Source organism: Phyllopteryx taeniolatus, chromosome 5, assembly GCF_024500385.1.
Source record: "Phyllopteryx taeniolatus isolate TA_2022b chromosome 5, UOR_Ptae_1.2, whole genome shotgun sequence".
Lineage (NCBI taxonomy): Eukaryota > Metazoa > Chordata > Actinopteri > Syngnathiformes > Syngnathidae > Phyllopteryx > Phyllopteryx taeniolatus.
Window position 1 is genome coordinate 23,624,888 of NC_084506.1, and position 25,239 is coordinate 23,650,126.

The window sequence follows — 25,239 nt, forward strand, 5'->3', positions numbered from 1 at the left end:
CAGCGGGAGTTGTCAGGCACATGATTGCAATTTGTTTAAATCTAGTAGTGCTCTAAATTTCAGAACCAATTTTGTCACATTTGCATTACTGAATAGGATGACTTAATTGACTATAAACTGGCTTTGTTTTGACTTTTTTGGGGTATGTGCATGGGAGAGGGGGTGCGTCAACTTTGTCGGGATGTTGCAGGGGGATGCATGTCTAATAAAAAGTTGGGAAAGTTTATATCCCATGGTGGTGCTCAGCTGTCCTTCGGCGGGGTGGGGGGCATAAAATAAAAATAAAAAAAGTCATCAGGTCTGGTAAAAAAAAACAAAAACTAAACTTAGTGCCTTTGTGCATCCTCCAAGGGGTGCATAAATGTGAAGGTTTTATCCATCCATTTTCCGAGCCGCTTCTCCTCACTAGGGTCGCGGGCGTGAAGGTTTCATCACAAATAAAAAATAAAAATAAAAATCTATGTTGCCATTTAATTAAAATTGAACTCAGTTGGGACGTTGAAGGGGGTGCGTGGCTTAAATAAGGTTGGGAAAAGCTGTTTAACAATATTGAATAAAAACAACAAAATGTGTTTGTTTTTTTATTATTATTACCCCTGGGTGGTCTGGCAAAAATATATTTTTTTTTTACATTTCGTGTTTGCATGCATAAATGATGCTTTTACAGGGGATGCACCAAGTCTACAGGTATGTTGAAGGGGCTCTCAACATTTTTGGTAACGGCCGCTTTATGTTTCACAATATTAAATACAAAAGCTTTTTTATTATTTAGAACTTCCTCATTGCTGGTGATTGACAGCACGCTGTCATCTGCCATGGTCTAACTGTGTTTTTGTCTCACTGACACAGATCGGGATTCTGTTGCGCGCCTGCGGGCATGTTGTCTGGAGCTCTTCAAACGCAGCACCAAACCTAAATAAATAAAACCCTCTCTAACTTCATATAAGCTCACTGAGGTGGGGAGTGCACGAGTCGGTTGGAAAATTTTTTTTTTACATCCATTAGTTGTTACCGCAAATTCTTATCGTCAGCATTTCTTGTCATTTCGACATTGAAAAAAACTAAATTATAGGACAAATATGAAAGATACTAAATGAATTTCCTTTTGTCAAAGGAAACCTATTTGTGGTGAGGATCTGGATAGAAATACGCAAGAATTAAAAAGTGACTTCAGTACAGTATTTCAGTGAAAAGCCAATATGTTGAATTTACATTTTGTAGGACAAAGAAAAATAAGATTCAGAAAAAAAAGAATTGTCAAGGGAAACCTTTAAATTGTGGGGAGGGGTTTTGGATAAAAGTACTGATTGGGGTGGGAATTGGACAGTAACATTTACGTCACGATTTATCAATATTCAGTATGTTGGGGGGAAAAAAAAAACATCACAATAGCTATTGTATGAACCCGAAAAAGCAAAAAAATTGTAGAGCCTCTGCTTGCGCATATAACCCTTCGAAATTAAACAGGAAATACAGGACAGTTTTAGAGTCCAATGATAAGTCAATTTGTCAAATTTAAGCTTTTTATGACAGAGGTAAAATAAAGGATTACGAAAATAGAAAACCAAATTCCACAAAACTTTGCAAGTTATTCAATTTTGGTAGAAGTCACAATTTTTGGTTTTTAACTTGTGATATGACGCCACAATATTTTGCCTAAATTATCCATCATGTTACGAGGCATTATGTTATGAATTCATCACAATTAAAATAAATTTACAAATATCTTAAAAACTAGAAAGAGTAAATAACGTACAGTTTTAAAGTTCAATGAAAAGCAGATTTCTCGATTTGTTTTAAGAACAGAGGGGGTTAAATAAAGATTTTTTTTTTAAATCTTCGTCGAAGGTAGTTTTGGTGAGGATCTGGATTAAGGTGCTGATTAGCGGTGGATAACTCATGATCTGATATCGGATCAATTTTTCTGGTAGACATGGAAAAAAAGCGTATTTAAAAAAATAAAATAAAATAAACCATTTCTTCACTAGATTTACCAAAAGTCCATACTCCATTAGACACGATGGATACCTGATGTTGGTGTATCGATATTCTATCGAGAGAGATAGCGATGCCAAACTTTGTCCCGCCATTTATGGAAGTGTCCACCAACCGGAATGGTGGTGCCTCCATGAACCAGGAAGTAGCCTGCCCGGTAACAAAAAAAAAAACGCAAATACTTTTTTTTCCCCCCCAGGAGGTCTGCGCTCTCCTGAGTGACATCCTACTTAGCATAGCATTGTTAAAACAACACATCTACGACTTTCACACACTACTGTATATCATCCACATCCCCCCCTCTTACCATATTTCACAGGATTTTCCTCCAGAAATCAGACTCTTAAGGTGGAAGCGAAATTTATCGGGATCAGTGTTTTCTTATACGGTGATGAGATTCCTAATGCTTGCCGCTGTTTTCGCTGGCTCTGGATGAAAGGCAGCCCAGTGGAAATACAAAGTGTAAATTCTACTTTTAGGCAATGGAAGAGGTCACGTTGAGTTCATCGGAAGGGGGTAAAACTATCCTTTTAGTTTTCCCCATTTTAAGGCGGTCATATTTATGGACAATTAACTTTTTAATTGTTTGTACAGTGAACCCCCGCGAGCAACAATTTGCAAATAATGGGCACACCAGTAAAAAAATTAAACCCTGCTTGGCTAAAGGACTTTTGCATTCGCTAAATAAAAAACTAAAATGAAACTAAATATATCCCCAAACTATGATCCCAAAACACTGTAATATCATTTCAAACTCATCTTGCAGTCTTACCCTTAAAAAATAAATGGATTAAAGCTTATTTGATTTGGAAAAAAGGCACTGGAAAAGCCAGGACGCTAGTGTGTAGGTCACCGCTTTGTAAGCCATAAAAATGTCAATGCTACTTTCCTATTAGCCATTTTATGCTTTTGACTGTGATAGATGCACTCATTTTTAAAATGCACATCGCAAATGACTCTTTATCTTTAGTTGTGCATTTACTGCCGTTATTGTTATTAGATGATTAGCTGCCAATTGCGATCTTCACGTTTCTCTGCATCATGTTGAGAAATTCACCACCCTGCTTACTCCTAAGACTTCTAATGGAATATTCCATCACGCTGCTGTTTGCTGTCAAGCCGACCAACTATCGGCCAGTGGCCAATGCTCCGGGAGCATGGCGCTTTAGAAGGCGCATTTGGGAACCATCTTATGCTGTAATGGAAAGATGGATTGGCACGAAAAGGTGCATGTTTGTATGAAAGTGAATAGTTGTAATTCTGCTAATTTACATAATAATAATTTGATGGCAAATTTTGCGTCTTTAAATACGGAGTCTGAAAGGCAGGTGTAAACCGGCACGCAAATCAATGCCAGGCAAAATGAGAGGCAGCAGGGAGAACTATTCCGCCAGTGTAAACACGACATTGAGCAATGCCATTTTGGAGCTTCTGAATGATCCAAGGGCTGACTTGGAGCCAGTCGCAAGAAGGCGTCATGCCAGATATCCCCTGACAAAACTCCTTTCAATTCTGCATTTCTGTGTGTGTCTCTGTTATTTCATCACACGATGACAACTGGTGCTGGCCTCTTCCGTGGCAGTTTTCCGGGTATGCTGTAACACGTTTTATTCCAATTGTCACGCAATCGGATGAGTTAAATCAAACAAAACATGACCTTTATGCAGTTGCTGGCTGTAACCAAAATTATCCCAGCAATCGATTTATTTTCTTTAACTCGGTAATATGTTTGTTTGCCTCTTCCACTAACACTTCCAATTCCATTTCTTCAAACTTCATTTTGCGCTTGCAGTGCTCTCCTCAATGGTCCATGGCAAAAACCATCAGCGCTACAGTACATAGAGCACAAAACCATCTTAAATATAGCAGTCTTCACCACTTCTACACCTGTTGCCAACAGCCCATACAATCTTAGTGTGAGTGAACATGTCATTTAGCACCCGCTACTTAGGATCCTAGTAAAAGATTGCAATCTCAGTAAATCAAGCGCAACATGCCCACCAACAACGTGCACAATCCGTTAGCGTGAACTAGCAATTTAATGTCTGCTAAATGTGATCTAAGTAAATCAGGCCTGGATTCGCTAAGGTGTCAACACTGAGTAGCCGCTCGGTTCACAACGCCCTAGCTCCGCCCGAGTCGTCATGGGAATAAAAGGTGTCATGATACTGAACTGCCCCCCCTCAAAAAAATTAAACCGATAGTGTTATAACTAATGTTAAGGCTTCTCTGCTTCTCTTTATCTTTGTTTATTTTGATGAAAGGAAGTCAGAGTGGTTTTATTAAGCCACCAGTGAACTGTTTTAAACGGTGGAAAACATTGCATAATATGACTCCTTTAAGACACTAAGGGGTCCTTGAGCCAAGTTGTCATACTTTTGTTTGGCTCCTCGTGTTTGCTCTTAGAGACAATCCGTAACGCAATTATTCCTAAACAAAGCATTAATGGCTTTTTTGGAAGGAAGTTCAATTTTACGTTTGCTTGTTTTGGACCTGTTGCCATTACAATAATGGTCGCAAATTAGTTTTTGGTCACGTAGACACGCCCGTAGATGCATTCTGTGCATATTTACAGTATAAACTCATGGGAAACTAGAGAATGCTATTTCTGTAAAAATTGTGAATGTGAATGTTGAGGAGGTGGTGCTGAACTGTAAGGGCATAGAATCAAGTGAAATAAAGAATGTGTAAAAAGGTCTGCATTTTGGGAATTAGTCTTAAATGTAGGCTATGGAAAAAAGTGCGAATTTGGGGAATGTGAAAAAAAAATTGGTAGCTGTCCTAAATATGATGAACAGTTTGAAGTTAGAATGTTTTGAATCGGTCAAGCAATGAAATAGAATATGGGTAAATATCTCCATTAATTTGGGAATTTTGTCATGGAAAATGTGGAATACTCAAAAAGGTGGGATTTGGGGAATGTGAAAAATACTTTCCAAAACATCAAGAAAGAACTGAACCTTTCTAAGTTGCACTGGTTTGAATAATAATTGAATAAGTAGGGGCGGCACGCTAGACAACTGGTTAGAGTGTCTGCCTCACAGTTCAGAGGACTCGGGTTCAAATCCCGGCCCCGCCTGTGTGGAGTTTGCATGTTCTCCCCGTGCCTGCATGGGTTTTCTCTGGACGCTACGCTTTCCTCCCACATCCCAAAAACATGCATGATAGGTTGATTGAAGACTTTAAATTGCCCGTAGGTGTGAATGTGAGTGTGAATGGTTGTTTGTTTATGTGTGCCCTGCGATTGGCTGGCAACCATTCAGGGGTGCCTCATGCCCGAAGATAGCTGGGATAGGCTCCAGCACTCCCGCGACCCTTGTGAGGATAAGCGGCTCAGAAAATGGATGGATGGATGAATAAGTAGGGAAATAAAAAAAGAATGCGTTAAATTTGGAAATTGCTCTACAGCATTCACACAATACTCTTCTTCTTTTTCTGAATACGAGCGTTATGGGTGTCAGGGCCGCGTCAGTGTCACGATGACAGCACTAATGCATAAGTACATGGGAATGAAGGAATGTTGAGGTTATTTGGGAGAATAGAATGATTTGGGGGATAAAGAAAGTCACTCTGTGTTCCACAAAACATCAGTAGCGGCAAGCTCTGGACTTCCAGTTGGAATGTCACTGAATACTTTATTGATCCCTAAGGCACATACTGGGAAATTCTTGGAATGTGCTCCTTTGACAAATCACCCTGATGTGCTGCAGGTGATTTTTCACTGTCTCCCCAATCTTTTTTTACGCTGTATTCTCACCTCCAGTTGCTCTCCCGCTGGAGAGGATTCCCCGTGAGGTGTACCTCCTCCAGCGAGTGGCATCCTTCCAGGCTGTGGCACAAGTTCTTCACATCTAGAAGACAATTTCTGGTTGTTACCCAGGAGTTTGGGGCCAAGTAAATCCCAGACAGAAGCCTAACCCAAAAGGGTGTGCACGCAAAAACAAATCAAGAGGCTAAGCCAACGTAGCAAACGCATCAAACCGCAAATGATGAAGCCTGACGATGGAGAAAGACAACGATAATAAGGAGCAATGCCGTTAACTCGCTATATAGGATGCCTCATTAGCTTAGCTAGCGACCAAAGCGCAAGGCTCGAATTAAGCGGTCTTGCATTGTATTTTGCGCCTCATTAAACACATTGAAAACCAAAACTGCGTATCACAGATTGTTCACTGTGCTCGACGGACGCACGGATGTGACTATGCGATTACGTTGTCACCGAAAAGGTGGAAGTGAAGCGAAGCTTGGTTGCTGGCACGGGAAGGGCAAGGCTGAATTGATAAGAAAAATGCAAGCGCAAAAGAGGGAAAATGGCAAAGGTTTGGCAGCATTTCAGAGTGAAATGCAAGGCGAGCATCCGTGACGTGTAAGGTTGGAACACAGACCTCTCTCTCTGCCGAAGACGCCGAGGCTGAACACACTATATACGAACCTTCATATGTAGGGGGATATCCCAACATATAAAGGCTCATATATAGTGTGTTCAGCTGTCATACTCGCCGTCTTCGTTTATCATAAACACCGTATTTGGCAATCGATTCAGTGTGGCCGCTGCCGCTATTCGTATTTACATTGGAGCTGGTGAGTGTGCGAGGTGCGTTCAGGGTACAGTGCGTGAATGGGAGTGAATATGTTCTTTTATAACACATTACATATTGTAAAAATGGATTACTAGGAGAATTATTTGTATCACAATGCTTTAGTCGAAACACTGTACGATCACACTGTCGTAAAATTGAATTTATTTTGTTTTGTAATACAAGAATAGATCAGATCAAATATTTTGCAGACAGAGCTGCAAGGAATACGAAGTTATCAATGTCCTTTCACCATCGTTCCTGTCATACTGTGTTGCATGCTTTTTTTTTTTTTTTTTTTTTTTTACACATTAAGGACAAGAGCCCCGTTTTTATTTTAATTCCTACATTAAAAAAAAAAAAAAAAAGGGTTTTCCTCATGTTTTTGAAATTGTAGGGTGAAAGCTGCAGCTGGCTACTAGTGTGGACTGAATGGGTGGCAACTTGGGGGAAATGATATGCCAGTATTTGGAGGGTAATAACCTGTCAGCAACATTTTGAGAGAAAAAAAAATAACTATGAACTACTTCATTTTTACAAATGTGAACTTGGTTAAAAAATGTTAATTATTAACTATGAACTGAACTAGTTCATTTAAGTAACAGTGAACTGAACTTTTTTTTTTTTTTTAACTAGTTCACGTGGAAAAAGAACTTTCCCAACAGTGATGTTAATTACATACAGGGTCCTTATACGTTTTGCTCAGTGTCGTCATTGTGTGACATATGGCCAGTGTACTACCATGTGATCTGTAAGTGGCTACACTTTGACTCATGTAGGTGAAAAACATGGCAAATGTGGTCAGAGAGGAATAATAGGTAAAAGGGGTTATGTGCACAAACAGAAGAGGGTTTCAGAGGATACTTGAGTACTACAATTTTCGATAGCAGCCTTACATTCAATTCCGCCATTATAATCTTGTATTTTTATTGTTTAGCAAAACCCCTGCTTCCCGTCTCTGTGTGATAAACCTGCAAAAAAAAAATGTCCTCCTCAAAATTAGAAAGTTGCTCCTCAAATGAAGAAATGATTAGCAAAACTGCTCCTCAAAGATAAAAAATTATTTCGAGTCTTGCAGAGAGTAACAGGCTAAAAAGTGAATAGCATTATTTTACAGGTAATAATCATTACAAAGCAAAACACTATTTTTTCTGTTAATTTCAAACTTTGTTCACAATTAATGTGACCTATAACCTTTACAATTAAATTGGAAAGAAATGTTTTCGAGAAGGGAATTAAAAATTAACGACTGAAATAATGTGGTTGCACAAGTGTGCACACCCTCTTATAATTGGGATGTGGCTGTGTTCAAAATTAAACAATCAGATTCTAAATCATGTCAAAAATGGGATTCAGCCAACACCTGCCACCATTTGAAATGTCTCTAATTAACCCCTAAATACAATTCTGATGTTCTAATTGGCTTTTCTCAAAATCAAAAGCCTACTAGAACATCTGAAATTGACTATTTGTGGTCAATTAGTGGCCCCTTAAATGGTGGCAGGTGTGTGCTGACTCCCGTTTAACATGGGTTTGAATGTGATATGTTATTCTGAAACCTGGCATTTGAACAGAGGTGTGTAGAGTTTTTTATATCCACTGTAAGTGAATTTGCGAGTAATCACAGTAACAGTGCTAGAAACACAAAAAACACCAAAATTTGAAAAATACATACATGTATGTCCTTTTTGGTGCTAGCAATGTGAAGCCCAATTACCTGACAGACAGTTGAAGCGCAAATCCAGGTTAGCGAGCGATACGGCAACAGACATGTCAGGCAGGTGTGTGAGCCTTGATTGAACACACAAAGAAACATACTTTAATAACACTGCACAGCCACGTAAAACTATCTGATATCACTGAACTCTTTATTAGGTACACAATAATGAGATCTAATGCAAAACGATCTGCCGTCACGTTTGGTTGACACTGTCAATCAAGAACTACTCATTCAATGTTTATTATTGTGCTTGTAGTTTGCAGTGTACTGCATCACACTGAGAGCTGGTCCTAATATTTTGGTGACCCTATTTTGCTCCACGAGAGGGTCAAATTTTTAGAAAGAGCTCTTAGTGTAATGCGGGGCTGTTCTACAATTCCAACGATGAAAATATACACATTTACCTGTAAATACTTTTTAAGGACTTTAAACACACATTTTAAAGGTTTTCAGCGCACGCTCGCACACACACACACACACACGCGTATCTATACACATGCGACTGTACCATATATACGCATATCTAGATATTGCATACATAACTTTAGCCAATATATGTAGTTGTAATAAAATAAAATAAAACATTTTATTTAAGTCTTTAAACACACTTTTGAAACAATACAAACACATAATAAATTGAGAGAACGCAAGAGAAACGATGTGTAACACACAAATATTGTACAAACAGTATTAAAAAAATAGAGTAACAAGTTTAACAACTGTAATAACACTTAGAAAAAAAAATCAGCGATGTAGTGGGACCGCGAAATGTGAACCGAGATATAGCTGCGATGACTGTATACTGTACATACACATATATAAGCACACTTACATACAGCATATATTATGTACATGTATATGTATATATATAGTATACATTACCAAATTTGATGGATTTATAGCCAGATTACATCATTATTTAAATATATGTGATTTCTTTTTCTTCCATGTCAGCAATAGAAAAATTACAGAACGCTAATATAATTTATTCCCCCCAAAAAATGTACAACTACGATTTGTATCAAAAATACAAAAACATATTGATTAAAAAACAACAAATCCCAATTTTCTAAAATATTTAAGCATTTCGTAAAAGAAAAAAATGCCATAAACGAAACAAATAAGCATTATCATCTTTGTAAAGGCCGTATTTTTGTATCAGTGCTCATCAAATTGCATAACTAACGCTGCGGCCTACAAGTGAGCATGTATATATTCTTTTCCATTATAGAATAGATTACCTGTTGTGCGCCAGCATCAGAGTGTGCAAGTGAGGCAGCCACGAGGCGGCGAGGAGACGGCGCAGAGAGGCCAGACTGTTGTCGTCCAGGCGTAGCTCTCCGAGGAGGACGTGGTCGTGCAGCGCGGGCGGCTGATGGAGTAGAGGAACACAGCCTAGTTGTCACTTAACGACAGAGACGCTCGGGGGGTTACAACAACGTTAGCGTGCTGCTGCTAAGTGGAGTCCATCCATCAATGTCAGACAGTCCTGCCGGGCGGAAAAGCACCATTTCATTAAGCAATTACACCACTAATATGTTCTTATGTTTGTCTTGTTAATTGCTTGGAATGTTACTGTTCCCCAATTATTGCTTTACAATTTATATTTACACTCATTTTATACTTTTTTACACTGCTACATCATTGTAAAATTACATCATAAACACTGACCCAACTGATTCTTCGCTGTACAAATTCTGATTTGAAAATGCCTAAAAATTAAACAAAAATATTTACTTAATTTATATTTTCACAAATTTATTAGTTTTTTTATTTTCTTGGTGACTTTTTCAATGTCTTTTCTCATTACACTGTAGTTATAGTTATTCTAATAATGTTTAAATTCATAATGAAAAATAATAGATTTTTTTTCTTTACAAATGAATACATTTATTTAAACATTATGATTGAATTGATTGAATTATATTTTCAAAGCCTGCTTTGAAAATGGGTAAAAAATGATTTCAATACAATTTATTTACTATTTATAGTTTGTCAATTTCCTTTTAAAATGCAATGTGTTGTTTACTGGACAGTATTGTCAAATTTTGCTTTGAAGATGCCTAAAAATGTTTATACTGTTTTAATCCAAATGTTTTGATTTAAAAATAAAGCAATATTTAATTGTTCACTTTTTGTCTTTTATGAATTAGTTTGTTAAGTCTTAAACAGAAACTGTTAAACAGTAACATTTTTGATGTTTTATCAATATCTAGTTTGTATTAGGTTTATTTTTGGTTTACAGGATTTTCAAATTCTGCTTTGGCACTGTGTAACAACGCCAAAATGTTAATTTTCTTTTTTGTTAAGAATTTTCAAAATTATATTTCAAAACATTCATAACTTCAAATGTTTGAAATGTAATCTTTTCTCCCTTTAATTAACATTAAAAGCTCCTGAAATAAATAATACCTCAGTGAGGCTGTTGGAGGTCAGGTCCAGCGTGCGTAGCAGAACGTTGCTCTCCATACCCTCCACGCTGGCCAAGTGGTTGTGGGAGCAGTTGAGGTGCAGCAGGGTGCAGACGTCCCTCAGGCCCCTGGTGCTAACGAGCCGGTTGTGGTCCAAAGACAAGCGCTGGAGTCTCCTCAAAGAGCCCAGACCAGCTAGAAGATTGGAAACACATCAATAGTGACACATTGTTATCATTTCAGGAGCTGAAATGCTAAAAGGGTTGAAATTTTGCTGCTTGCTTTGAATGACAACAAGTTGCACCATCTGTTGGACCAAAAAGTGAAAGTATGTAAAGTGGAATATTTAAAGCCAGTGGTCTATGGCTACGTTCAAATTAGAGCATGATGCCAAAATAACATTATTATTATTATTTTTTAATTAAATCCAATATTTTTATGTAGTGCTTTACCTTACAAAAACAAATTCAAGTTGCAATGTGAATGGAATGCGTCCGTAAAGTGACATGCATGTGCACAAAACAGACGTCACGCTGCGCATGCGCACAAAACACGAGGTGCAGTGCTTTTACGGAAGTAGATACGGCCCCTCGTGTAGGTCTCATTCCTGACACATTTGTGGCAATTTCAAGGGTTTTGGGCTGGTCCCCCCCCATATATTTATAATTTCAAAAGCCTTTTCCTTTCACTACTGATTGTTTTCTGCTCCTTCCTCCAATGGTGCTTTTCGCCCCTGTCTGTTTTGTCAAACAATTGTTATGGTTTTAGCCTTTTGCTGATGTAATGGGTGGATGAGTGCCACCTGAGCGTCCAGGGTGCAGTCGCATCGGAAACATTTCCGATTTACAGTGTATATCCTCATACGAAAGATGCTTGAGTTGGATTTGAAAAAAAGATCTGAATTGTTCTGTTCACATTGACATGAAAAAAATCAAACACGACACGTATGTAAAAAAAAATAAAAAAGTTGGACTGGACCTGCAGTGTGAAAGTAGCCCCAGTTGAATTTAAAACAAATGTGGGATTTGTTTTTTTTAAAAAGCCCATTTTTAATTGGGCTTTTCTTTGTCACTATGACTGTTTTTTTCTGTTTGTTTTCTTAGGGCATAATAATAATAATAATAATAATAATAATAATAATAATCAGAAAGTCTCTGACAGGTAATTTGTGGAATATATTTTAGATTTTTATGTGTAATTTTACAATCAAAAAGACTGAAGTTATCTAAAAAAATACTGGCCTTTCAAGGGTTAAAATCCTAAAATATCATAAATATTCCATATGTACAATATATATTTCAGACTGAAGATAGTTGTACCGGCACTTTAAAGACCTCTTAAGGGTCCATCTTGATTCGTCAGGGAGCCAAGGAGTCTCAAGTTCTAAATTCCTCTTGAAGTGGTGAGGAAAATAGAGGCATACTCAGACTAGAGTAATGCTGCCCCCTTACGGAGGATTGCAGCCCATGCTTACCAAAAGCTTTGTAGGCCACAAAAAAAAGAGGCATTTAGTTAAAACATGATCAGAATGTGATAAAACAGTTTTTAAAAAATGCTAAAAATTGTGTTTCGTTAAACTTGCAAAGCCCCACAGTACACTTCATTAGCTACACTTGCACAATCCTACAGAGCTGTTTTGAGCGTGGCCATTACAAAAGGTACAAAGGCTCAGTTCTGAGGTACAAAATTAATTTATGGATTAAAATACACTTCACTATTTCAATTTCAATACAATTTCCGTTTGTTTGTTGGTGATCGGATTGAAGCATAAAAATAGTTAAACTGAGTCAATGAAAGTTTGTGGAGCTGTAAAAAAAAGGGGCAGACATAAAATCTTTATAATTTGGGTGCTAATCCGAGTTGAGGAGCAATGGATCAGATTTTCGCTCCCTTTTGTAAATGTAAAAAAACAACAAAAAAAAACGTTTACCAATGCGTGTAATGGAATTGTGCGAAAATTCTAGAACATCCAGGTTCTCTGCACCGGTTAAACCGTGAATGGACGTCAACTTGTTGCAGCCCATCTTGAGAACTCTCAAACCAGTCATATTCTCACAGTCCACCCTTGAGATGTTGTTTTCCTGCCAGGAAAAAAAAAATGGAGATCTTTGTTTTGACAAAATGGACACAGTTCAAGATGGCCAACCCAGCACTCACCTGCACGTCAACGTAACACAGCTCCGCTAACTGACTGATGCCTTCCAGTACCTTCAGCCCGCATCTTCTCAGCGTGAGAGACTGAAGTCGAGCGCATTGAGTCAGAGTGGACAAGCTGCAGCCTGGCACGTCCTCCAGAACCAAGATGGCGATCTGGAAGACACAAAATGACTTTGTCATCTCCTCCATTAACTACTGTTCTATGTGTCCCTGATTCCCTTGAGAGACACCACATGAAGTTTCCTGTATTGCTGGTCTGTGTGAAAGGGAGTGACAGAACGGAGTGGGTGAAGAGAACAGAGCAATTTCCCACCATCCAAGGTAGTATCAGAAGCCCCTTTCACACTGCGCGCAAAAGACAGCATTTTGCTGTGTGACTTTAGTGTGTGAAAGGCACCAAGCAGAATGGGGGGGACAAAGTCAACCTGGCAGTTTTTTCACCTTTGTAGCTAATATAACAAGCCCATTTCAGCACTGCCTGTGTGTCTCTGTTGGGTGAAAGGCACAAGCACAGAATGGAGGAAAACAAGTCTACTCGGCAATCTCCCAGCATCTGAGGTTGTATCAGAAACCCCTTTTACACCACCTGCAAAGGCCACCATTTTCTCATGTCATTGTTCTGTGTGAAAGGCAGCGACACGGGAGAGAGGAATGAAGGTGAGTCAGAAGCCCCTTTAATGCTGCCTCTAAAAGTCAGCATTTTCCTACCTTTTGCGGGAGGCGACGCAACAATTTTTTTTGCATTCAGAGGTACAGTACTATTGGCAGCACCTTTTACACTGCCTGCAAAAGACAACATTTTTCTGTGTCATTGTTCTATATTAGAGGCACCAACAGGGAATGGAGGGATGAAGTAGACCCATGATTTTTTTGCTTTCTAGGAAAGTAACAGAAGCCCATTTCGGATATATGCTGGGTTCTCTTTTACGACTGATCTTTGTGTGAAAGGTTGGTTTTTTTTTTTTTTTTTTGGTGCAATATTTATACCTGAGAAATAGGGTAGTGAAAGAAATAAGAAAACCTAAAGCTGACTTTTTCATTACTGCTCTGAATAGTGCGAAGGGAAATTCAAAAATAACCTGGAATTATATTAAAAAACTATTGGGTGATACACAAAATAACAAAACAAAACTAATGCAAATTCAATTAAATGGAAACATCCTGACGGAACCTCAAGTGATGGCTGATGCTTTTAACAACTACTTCATTGAATCTGTGTCAGAAATCTCTTCTAAGTTTGCAGTAAAACAAATGAAGGAATACCCTGCATTGTCTACAACGCAGTTCTTTACTATTACAAATATTACTGAGACCAAAGTTATCGATTTAATTCATTCACTCAAACCATCTAAGGCAAAGGATGTTTTTGGAATGGACACGAACATCCTCAAAGATCTAGGTTCAACTCATGCTACTCCTATTGCCTCAATCATTAATCTTTCAATTTCATCTGGTCACTTTCCAAAGGCCTGGAAATCTGCTATTGTTACCACTGTCTTTAAATCCGGTGACTCAACTTCTCTGAATAACTACCGACCTATAAGCATTCTTCCGGCCATTTCCAAAGTTGCAGAAAAATGGGTGTCAGAGCAGATTGTCCATTATTTAATCAGCAGCTCCCCCTCTCTCCACGCCATGCAGTTTGGTTTCAGATCCAAGCATTCCACTGAAATGGCTACATGCCTCTTCATTGAGAAAATAAAATCTTCTCTCGACAAGGGTGGAGTTGTAGGGGCGGTGTTCTTGGACCTCAGGAAAGCTTTTGATACAGTAAATCACTCTGTTCTTCTTACCAAGCTCTCAAAATTTTACTTCTCTCGCAAAGCTGTGAGCTGGATTGAATCATATCTGCATGACCGAACACAATCTGTATCAGTTAACAACTGCAGATCAGAGTCTCTTAGGCTAACCTCTGGAGTCCCTCAGGGATCAATATTGGGCCCCCTTTTATTTAGTCTTTATATCAACGATTTGCCCACTGTTTGCTCTGAAGCAGAGTGCGTAATGTATGCAGACGACACAGTTTTCTTTGCTCATGGTCGCTCCAAAGATACTGTTGCTGCTAAACTCACTAATACAATGTCCTGTGTCACAACTTGGTTGCAGGAGTGCTGTCTACAGCTAAACGTTTCTAAAACTGTAGGCATGTATTTCACTAAAACAAATAGAGTATCACCTGACCCCGACATACTTGTTAATGGAGAAAAAATGCAAATTGTCGGCCAATACAAATATCTTGGGTTAATAATAGATTCACAGCTTTCCTTTAAAGCCCATATTGACAAATTGTGTAAAAATATCAAATTAAACCTCGCAAATTTTCGTGCAATTCGGAATGAAATGTCAACTGAAGCTGCAAAAATTTACCTGCATTCGATGATTCTTAGTCACTTTAACTATTGCATAACCAGTTGGTCCCAGGCTGGTCAGAATGCAAAAAAACCATTGGAAGTTTTGTACAAACAAGTAATTAAAGTGATGGATAAAAAACGAAGGCACTATCATCACTGTGCAATTTTAAAAAAATACAGTCTTTTAAACTGGGACCGTCTTCACATATTTGCAGATTTAAATTTGATTTATAAAGTACTGCATGATTTGGCCCCAGCTCCTCTGGCTGAGTTCATCAGCCAAAGAAACAGCTCTGAGCGTGTCACTCGAAGCTCTGTCAGAGGTGACTGTCTCATTCCTCTGCGCAGGAGCACTTTCAGTAAGTCAGCCTGGTCAGTGCGGAGCGCTGGTGAGTGGAACTCAGTACCTGAGGAGGCTAAACTGCTTACAACATACAAGGCCTTCACAAAAAAAACTGAAAATGTGGCTAGTTAACACCTATAGCTGCCAACACTAAAAGACAAGTATGTTATGTTGTCTTTTTGTTATGATCAAAAAAATTATGGTTTTATTCTCTCTTAATAGTATAGTTTGATTATGTATCCTGTATTATATTGTCTTGTAGATGTATTTTACTGCTTTTTTACATCATGGCCAGGGGACTACAGATGAAAACTAGCCTTCTGGCTAATTCTGGCTTTTTTAACCATGTGTACTTCATGTGTTTTATGAAATTGCATTGTCCCCTTTCAAAAATAAACTGATAAACTGAAACCTAGAAATTCAAGTGTTCTGCTTGGTTCAAACAGGACTTAAGTGACATACCTCCTGCAGGGATCTCCTGCCCGCAGCCCGTAGCAGCGTGTTGGGACAAAGCGGAGGAAGGTCGTCGTCCTGGGCGGACCTCTTGGACTGTCTCCTGGAGCCGACAGAACCTCTCCACATGCTCCTGTTCTGCAGTTCTGACCAGCAGACGTGTCCTTTCATCCAGGAAAGCCTCCTCTCATGCATGAGCTGGGAGTGCCAGGGGCTACCAGTTTGGCCTGAGGAATTCTGGTGGATGGTCTCCTTAATATTCTCGATTGTCTCATGGATGTTTCCACAGATCTTATGATGGATGTTCTCTTGGTTGTTTTGATGAATGTTCTCATTAATGTTCTCGTCAATGTTTTGATGAATATTCTCATCAATGTTTTGATGGATATTCTGAGAAATGTTATCATTGCTGTTCTCGTTGATGTTTTGATGACTATTCTCATCAATGTTTTGATGGATAGTCTGAGAAATGTTCTCATCGATGTTCTCATTAATGTTTTGGTGGATGTTCTCCTCAATGTTCTCATGGATGTTCTGATGAATGTTCTGGCGGATGTTCTCAGGAATGTTCTGGTGGATGTTTTGCTGGCCATGGCCATTTTCATAGATGTTCTCACTGATGTTCTGATGAATGTTCTCATGCATGGTTTCACAGATATTGTGATGGTTGTTCGAGGAGATCTTCTCGTGGGTGTTCTGATGAATGTTTTCGTGGATGCTCTGATGCATGTTCTCAATGAAGTTCTCATTAATCTTGTGTTGGATGTTTTCTTGAATGTTCTTGTCAATGTTATGATGGATTTTCTCATGGATGTTCTCGTGGCTGTTTAGACAGATGTTTTCATGGACATTCTCCTGGATGTTCTGATGGAAGTTCTCAAGGATATTCTGGTCCATTTCAGTTCTGGTGAGTGTTCTCTCATCCCTTTCATTTTGTTTTTTTCTCAGAGGTTCTTCATACTCTTTAACTTCCTCTCTCCTCTCCTTCTTCATTTGCTTGCTTCTTCTCTCCTCTTCCTTCCTCCTCCTGGTCATCTCCACATCCAACTGCTTCATCCTTTCCTTCTCCATTATCTTCTGACCTTCATCCATTTTCTTCCACACCTCTGTTTCTTTTTTCTTCAGCTCTCTTACTTTCCTCATGTCTTTACCATCAGCCTTTGTCCTCTTCTCTTCCTCCATGCGTTTCCTTCGTAAAGCTTCACTCCTCTCTCCTTCCTCATTCTTCTTCCTGTTTTCTGCTTCCTCATTACCCTGCTCTTCCTTTTCCTCCTTCCGTCGGTCTTCTTCTTCACTCGTCCTCGTCATGCCTTCTTCATCCCTGTTCCTCTTCTTGTTTTCTTCTTTCCACTTCCTGCCTGCCTCTTTGCTCCTCGTTTGCTCTTCCTCCTTTTTCCTCACTGCCCCTTTTTCCCTCTTTTCCCCTTCCTCAATTTTCTGGCTCCGTATTTCTACTTCCTCTGTCTTCCTCCTCACATCTTTCTCCTTACTCTTCTTCCTCTTTTCTTCATTCTCAGTTCCCTTCCCCTCTGTCTCTTTTCTCCTCTCGTTGTCTTCCTCTATCACTCTGTTCTCCTCTTCCTCTATCATCCTCATCTCTCCCTCCTTCTTCTTCCTCTTTTCCTCTTGCTCCAGTTGGTTTCTCGCTACCTCGTTCATCTTCTTTTCTACTTCCTCACACTTCATCATCATTTGCTTTTTTTCCTCCTCTTGCCTCCTCCTCTTTTCCTCCTCCTTCTTTCTCACTGTTTCTTTCATCTTTTCCTCTTCCTCTGTTTTATGGCTTCTTTCTTCCATTTGCTCACCATCACTCCTCTTTTCTTCATCCTCCATTACCTTCTGCTTAGCCTCTTTCCTTTTGCTCTCCTCTTCGTCCCCCTTTCCCCTCCTCTTATCGTCATCCTCCTCCTGAATTTTGCTTGCTTCGCTTTTGGCACTCCTTTTCTCTTCCTCCCACTTTTTCATCACCTCTTCTTCTATTTGCATCACTTCTGCCTCTTTTATCCTTTTTTCTTCTCCCTCCTGTTTTATTTCCTCTTCCTCCTCCTTCCACCTTTTTTCTGCTTCCTCTGTCTTCTTTCGCCATACTTCCTCTTCCTGCCCTTTTCCCTTCTTTTCATTCTGCTTCCTCTCTGCCTGTTTCGTCTTCTTGTCTTCTTCCTCCTTCCTTTTCATTTCCTCTTGCGCCTTCAGTTTCCCATCTGGTTCTTGCCTCCTCTTGTCCTCTTCCTCCTCATTCATCATCAGTTCTTCTTCCATTTGTTTGTGCCTCTCTTTTGCTTCCTCCTTCCTCCTCCTCTTTTCCTCTTCCTCCATCTGCTTTCTCCGGGCTTCCACTTCCGCCCCTTTTCCCTTTTTTGCTTCTTCTTCCTCCTTTCTTCTAGTCATTTCCACTTCCTCTTTCAGTTTAATTTCTACCCCTTTCCTCCTCTTGCCTTCTTCCTCCTTTTTCCTCTTTTCCTCTTCCTGTATTTGCTTCCTTTCTGCCTCTTTCCTCTTCTTATCCTCCTCCTCCCACCCGTGCTCTTCCTCCATAAGTTTCCCCTTTGCCTCTTTCCTCCTCTCATCTTCTTGCCCACTCTTCCTCCTCTTTTCCTCTTCCTCCTCTTCTTTCTGTCGTTGTGCCAGCCTCTTCTGGTCGGCATCCCTCTTTTTGACCTCCTCCTCCACTTGTCTCTTCAGGTCGTTAAACAGTTCCTGTTTGACCGATACAAAATTCACACATTTTCTTACAACACCTGACACCAAAGTGGTTGAATTTATGCATTAAATTATTCACTTTTTGGATGTTCTCAACGAGACCAACCTGTCCAAGCCAGAACTCCCGCTCAAGCTCTTCCAGAGCCTTCAACTCCCTCATATCCGCCTCCCTCTGTCGCAGCTGCACATGGAAAACACAAGATATTGTTCCTGGATTTACCTCAAAGACTTCCTTGAACTCACCTTCTCCATCTCCATCATCCTTTGCAGCTCCTCCTCAAAGTCTTGTTCTTCTCGTCTCCTACGCTCCATCTCCAGTCGGAGATCTCTGCCCCCAGCCTCTAATGAGTCATAAAAGGGTGCTAAGTGAATAAAAGAGACCAAACTACTATTGTGGTGCCGCCTTTCGAGGGTATACAGTCCTGCAGCATTTTACCTTGGCTTTCATAGCACACAGTTGAAAACTCTTGTTCATCTGCATCAACACCAGATGAGGCGCTGTTGTCTTCATTTTGTTCACCAAACATGTCTGCCTGCATTAGCGAAGCAAATTTATTTATATAGCGCATTTCATACACAAGGCAACTCAATGTGCTTTACATCAGTCGTCCCCAACCACCGGTCAGTGAGGCATTTGTTACCGGGCCGCAGAGAAAGAATGACCAATTTATATAATTTCTATTGTATTGCAATTCACGTATCAATGTATTTTATTTTGAAAATTGACCGTATCTTCTCCGCCGCACCAGCTGCGCATCTCAATAATCACGTTGAGACTGCACAAAATGCTTCCGTTTACTGAAAAGATTTTTTTTTTTTGAAGGAAACGTTCGTGAATGAAACAACACTATATCAGGAGTCCTACTTAAAATACGGGTTTATCGCAAGAGTTAACTCTCACGCACCAAGTCCGCGCTGACACAGATACAGTCGTAGGTTTCTGCTCGACACAGGCAGAACTACTTTTACGGAGTTCAAAGTCTACTCTCATTGAGGAGCTACGGAACTGCAGTCTGGTCTGGCTGCCTACAATAACTGCGACTCCTGCGTCGCGCCCACATGGACGTACTACGAACGGCGAAGGAGGAAGCAGAAGCGAGACAAGCGTGTGTGTGTGCGTATGTATGTATGTATGTGTATGCGTGTGTGTGCGTGCGCGCGTGTGTGTGTGTATGTGCGTACGTGAGAAAAATGCCGACTCCTAACCGGTCCGCGGTGCAAAGAAGGTTGGGGAACACTGCTTTACATGATTAAAAGCATTTAAAAACAAAGGAGAAAAAAACAGCTTATAAACATTTAAAACAAAGAGAAAACAATTTAAATACAATTAAAACAGCATACAGTGCAAGAAATATAATTGAAAAGTGGAAATGGTCAAAAAAGCATGTGGAAAAAAAGAGTGTTGCCTCATTTAAAATGGTATTACAGCTACTTTCTGTTAACCACGTTTCATTTAGTAACAAACTGTCCAGATCATAGGTTGTAATGATTTCATTAATCAACATTGATTTATTACCCAGTGACCTGATATTGAAAAGAGCCAGACATCAACCTTGTAATGGCAGACACAGTTGCAGCCTGAATCAAAGTACCAATATATGAGATTTCAACATTTCATAATCAAAAATATCTGTGTCTATGAATTAATTTGCATTTTGCCAATTGTATTTTCATACCTGGTAACGGAAAAAAAAAGCAAGTCTATTAAAGCATGTCTCAAATGTCAAAATTAAAACTCAGAATTCTATTTTTCAAAAAAAAAAAACCTAACGTTGCTGATAGATTGAATTGGATAGTCTATGTACAGACAATAGCTTTGGTTTCTATTTTGTGCCATGTACTTCCTGTACATGTCTTCTCTTGCATGCTATTTATATAACATATTTATATTATATATCTATACTATATACCTATATCCACAATTGCTGCTGAAAGGATGCAGATTTCCCCATTGTGGGACTAATGAAGGTTGTCTTATCTTATATTACAAATATTTATTTACATTAATAATATACTTTTAACCTGCCCACCGTCTGAAGTGACATGTGCAGTGATATACCAATTAATTCCCGGTTCAGACGCGGTGTCCTGTGTGTACGTTTATTATTCTATATTTATATATGTAAACATGTATTAATTGGCCTATTATTTTGTTGTTCAAAGTTGGTTCTTCTCTGCGATAATGCAGATCCAGCCAGACCTATGTGACAAGTGAATGGTTTCACCAAATCACTTATTTTGATGTTTTGCGACTGCGTGACATGATAGCTTAGCAATTAGCATGGCTTTGACCTAGTCTTCGCCTATCCACTCCTTGTCCTGCCTTCATGACACTTGTAAGAAGCTTGGTCAGAGGTGTAGCTTATTCGCCACCCTGGAGGCGACGATCAGTGACTTACAAAGCATTGACACCGGACGCAAAGAGAACATTCGCCTCTGCGGCTTGGCAGCCAGGGGGCGTAATAAAATAGCGTGCACCAAGCAGCTGTTCAACGTGGACGTGACGGTAATGTCAGAGGCTGGATTTTTCTTTCCAATATCCGGAACAATCGGTGTTACGGCGGTAACAAGTTAACCTTCAGTGATTTCCGTAACAAAATACGGACGTTCCATAACATTTGGCAGCTCTGGTATTATAAAATATTTTGTACTCTGGGTTATTTTTTGTCGTTCTGTTTATTTTTATTGTGCAAAGTGGCCTTCATCATGAATAACTAACTGGCAAGGAACGATAACTACGATAAATACAATAACTATGATGCAAGCTCGCATGCGCCTGTGGGTGACTGAGCGATTTTTTATTTATTTTTTTATACTCTGGATTATATTCACTAGCTGTTATTCTGTTGTGCACCGTGGTGGTTATCATCATGAATAACTTCCAAAAGGAGCAAGCATGTGTCAAACTAATTTTTGTCACGGGCCACAAGGTCATGTAATGAAAGCCAGTTACCGCCTCATTAGTTGTCTTGGTGTCCTCGTCGACCACAGCAAAATTTGTGTGCGTTGTTTGTTCATTGTGTCGTGATGCAGTCAGACCTGAGAACACACAAAAACTCATTACCATGGGCGATAAAGAACCAGAGCAATCGTAGTTTAATCAGTTTTCTTTGTCATGTACGTGTGGGCGACTGGTTAGCACATCTGCCTCACAGTTCTGAGGACCGGGGTTCAAATCCCTGCCCCGCCTGTGTGGAGTTTGCATGTTCTCCCCGTGCCTGTGTGGGTTTTCTCCGGGCACTCCAGTTTCCTCCCACATCACAAACACATGCATGATAGGTTGATTGAAGACTCTAAATTGCCCTTGGGTGTGAATGTGTGCGCGAATGGTTGGTTGTTTATATGTGCCCTGCGATGGGCTGGTGACCAGATCAGGGTGTACCCCGCCTCTCGCCCAAAGATGGCTGGGATAGGCTCCAGCACGCCCACGTCCCTTGTGAGGATAAAGCGGTACAGAAAATGGATGATGGATGTACGTGTGTCCGTTTTGTATAGAAAACTACAAATAATTCATACTTTCAAGGTCCTCAAGGATGAACTTCTCACAAGCTGCCGCTCGCCTTCTGGAGGCCTCAAAATAGCTGAGCAGCGACACCGGGACCTCAGAGGAGGCCTGAAGTAACAAAATGGACATTAGATTAGCACAATATCCTCAATGTGTTATTTGGGTGACCTTATTGAGCAACAGAAGAGGTTCAAAATATAAGAAATACTTCCCAAATGGAGTCAATCAAAAGAATGGAGCATTTTTGTTTAAAAAAATGAATGTTTCAGAGACATCAAATAACGGTTGAACAACAGGCGGTTGGCCAAAGGTGGGTATACACTTTTCCAAACTTAGCAATAATAAACTTGATCAAATCTAATCAGCCCATCTTAATCTGGTAAATGCTGAAAATGTTAAGGGTTAAACCTTTCCACAACACTGCCACACACAACACCACACTAGTTCACAAAAACATCCGAGATGAACTTTTAAGTATAATAGTAGTATCAAGTGTTAGTGCTGCAAAAAGGGTTTCAAACTAATGCTTCAAGACAGATTTAAAGTAGGGTTTCAAAATTGGGTTTCTAGCCAGGGTTGAAGTTTAAAGTTAGGGTTTTTAGCCTTGGTCTGGGTTTGCAGTTCAGGGTTTCAAGCCAGGATTAGAGTTTGTAGTTCGAGTTTCAAATCATGGTTTCAAGGTCAGTGTCAGAAGTGTGTTGTTGTATGTTGACCTGGTGGAGACCTTTAAAATGCTGGTGAGCCCCTTCCTTCTGTCATTCTTTCATCCTTCCTTACTTCCTTTTATACCATCCTTATTTCCTTCCTTGAGTCCTTCCTTCCTTTCATACATCCATATTTCCCTTCTTGTTCAATCGTCCCCCCTTCTTTCACTAAATCACACCATCTCGGTTTCCTTCTTTCCTTCCTATCTCCCCCCCTTTCGTCCTTCTTTCCTTCCTCTTACCATTCTTGCATACTTCTATCATTCTACGCTCTATTCTTCTTTTTATACCATCCAACCATCTTTCCTTCCCACTTTACATCCCTCCTTCCCAGCCTCAATTCTTCCTTCCTGTCATACATCCTAAATTCCTTCTTTTCATCAATTTTTCCTTTCACTTCATCCCAGTTTCATTTCATCCTTCCACCGATGCTTCTTTCATTCCAACCTTTCTTCCTTATACATCCACATTTGCTTCCTTCCTTCCATCCTTCTTTCCTGGATTCCTTCCTTACATCCCTCCCTCCCTTCCTTCTTTCTTTCCTGAATTCCTTCCTTACTTCTTAACTCCCTTCCTTGCTTCCTTTCATACCGTCCCTCTAACTGTCCTTCCATCCTACTCTCCAGCCTTCCTTCCTTTCATAACACCCTAGTTTGCCATCTCACTTGCTTCCATCCTTCTTTTGTACCATCCTCGTATCATTCATTCCATCCTAGTCTCATCCTTCCTACCTTTCATATCATCCAACTGTCCTTTCATCCTTCCTTCCCACTTTTAATCCGTCTACCTTCCATTCTTCCACCCAGTCAAACCACCGTTGTTTCCTTCCCTCCCCCTCCCTTCTTTCCTTGCTTGCATACAACCCTTTTCTATTGTTTTTTCCTATCTCCCCTTCTTTCCTTCCTTTCATACCACCCTTGTATCCTTCCTTCCATCCTACTCTCATCGTTCCTTCCTTTCACACCATCTAATCTTCCTTCCATCCTTCCTCTCCACTTTACATCTGTCTTTCCATCATACATCCTTGTTTCCATCCTTCCCTCCTTACATCGTCCTTGTTTCCTTCCTTTCTTTCTCCCTTACCCAACTTAATCCCTTTCATCCCTCTTTCCTTTCCCCAATCCTACTTTCCTTCATTACTTCCCTCCATTATTCTTTCCTAATTCCTTCCTTTCGTGCATCCTTGTTTGCTTCTTCTCTCCTTTTTTACTTCTCTCCTTTCATACATCCTTGTTTCCTTTCAGTCTTCCTTCCTTCGTCCGTCGAATAAATTAATTTAAAAAGTTCATACAGTACTTACTTTTGGCTCACCTTGCATTTCATTTATGCTAGCACCTACATGAGCAAGTTGCCTAGCCCGAGACAACTTTATTTGCAAATATATTTAAATAAATAAAACTGCTTAAAAATACCTCCTCTTCATACTCTTCCTCGGCGTCTTCTTCCTCCGTGTCAGAAGTGTGGAGCTCCTCCGACATATTGTGACGCTGATTACCGACTTCTGTTAGATTGACTTGCGTTCATTTAGTTGCAAAAATGTAAATTAACAGTTAGGTCACAACCGTTATATAGCTGCTAAACTCTTACATTTGCCGTCTCGTTACGTAAAATTCTGTATGGCGCGCAATTTCACTTAACAATTACTACACGATTACTTCCGCGTCCATGAGTTTTCGTTACCATAGAAACAGTGGAAGCTACGGAGCAATATATAGGACGATTTGTGCGAAAAGCAATTGTAAATTTCTTGACTGTAAAATGGTTTTAACCCTTATTGAACCCCAGCAATTTACTGTACATGAGTTTCGTTACGTAGAACAGTAGAAACCACAGAACGGTAGGGAAAACTTGCTCAAACAGGATTGATTAATAATTCATTCTAATAATACTGTAAAGTTGTTTTGTACTATTTTACTATAATTAATTTAATTGGGGACAATTTATTGTACTAAGTTGGAGTTGATATGACACTATTTTCTAGAGAAAAAAAACTAAACAACAAAATGAATTTTCCACGTCCACGAGTTGTTACCATGGAAACAAAGTCCCCTATGGAACATTAAAAGGTATATTTTGTGCAAAAAAATAATTGGAAACTCATTCAATATAAAAATGAATTATTGTATTGCAATATCATTTTATTGGTCTTATTTAACGGGTGCCCTGTGACTGACTGGCGACCAGTCCAGGGTGTATGCTGCCTTTCGCCCGAATTCTGGGATAAGCTCAGCTATTCACTACCCTGAACGGAATGAGTGAAATAGAAAATGGATGGATTTATTCATTGGAACATGAACAACAAGTCACAGCTGAGATGTTATGA

General features: G+C 39.7%; 1 protein-coding gene across 5 annotated transcripts in view; it reads right to left on the reverse strand.

Moving 5' to 3' along the window:
- Positions 1–24,586, reverse strand: part of lrriq1 (leucine-rich repeats and IQ motif containing 1) — a 56,417-nt gene extending 31,831 nt beyond the window's left edge. For all 5 annotated transcript variants that reach the window (XM_061774336.1, XM_061774335.1, XM_061774333.1 and 2 more), the window contains exons 1-13: positions 24,329–24,586; positions 22,224–22,320; positions 21,661–21,746; positions 19,144–19,240; positions 18,951–19,048; positions 18,814–18,888; positions 16,017–18,704; positions 12,861–13,013; positions 12,634–12,784; positions 10,705–10,898; positions 9,534–9,664; positions 8,290–8,363; positions 5,753–5,846 (exon numbers count right to left, since the gene is read on the reverse strand). In XM_061774336.1, the coding sequence (XP_061630320.1) occupies positions 5,753–5,846; positions 8,290–8,363; positions 9,534–9,664; positions 10,705–10,898; positions 12,634–12,784; positions 12,861–13,013; positions 16,017–18,704; positions 18,814–18,888; positions 18,951–19,048; positions 19,144–19,240; positions 21,661–21,746; positions 22,224–22,320; positions 24,329–24,394 (4,004 nt within the window). In that variant the 5' untranslated portion in view covers positions 24,395–24,586. The remainder of the gene's footprint in view (positions 1–5,752; positions 5,847–8,289; positions 8,364–9,533; positions 9,665–10,704; positions 10,899–12,633; positions 12,785–12,860; positions 13,014–16,016; positions 18,705–18,813; positions 18,889–18,950; positions 19,049–19,143; positions 19,241–21,660; positions 21,747–22,223; positions 22,321–24,328) is intronic.
- Between the last annotated feature and the right edge of the window lie 653 nt (positions 24,587–25,239).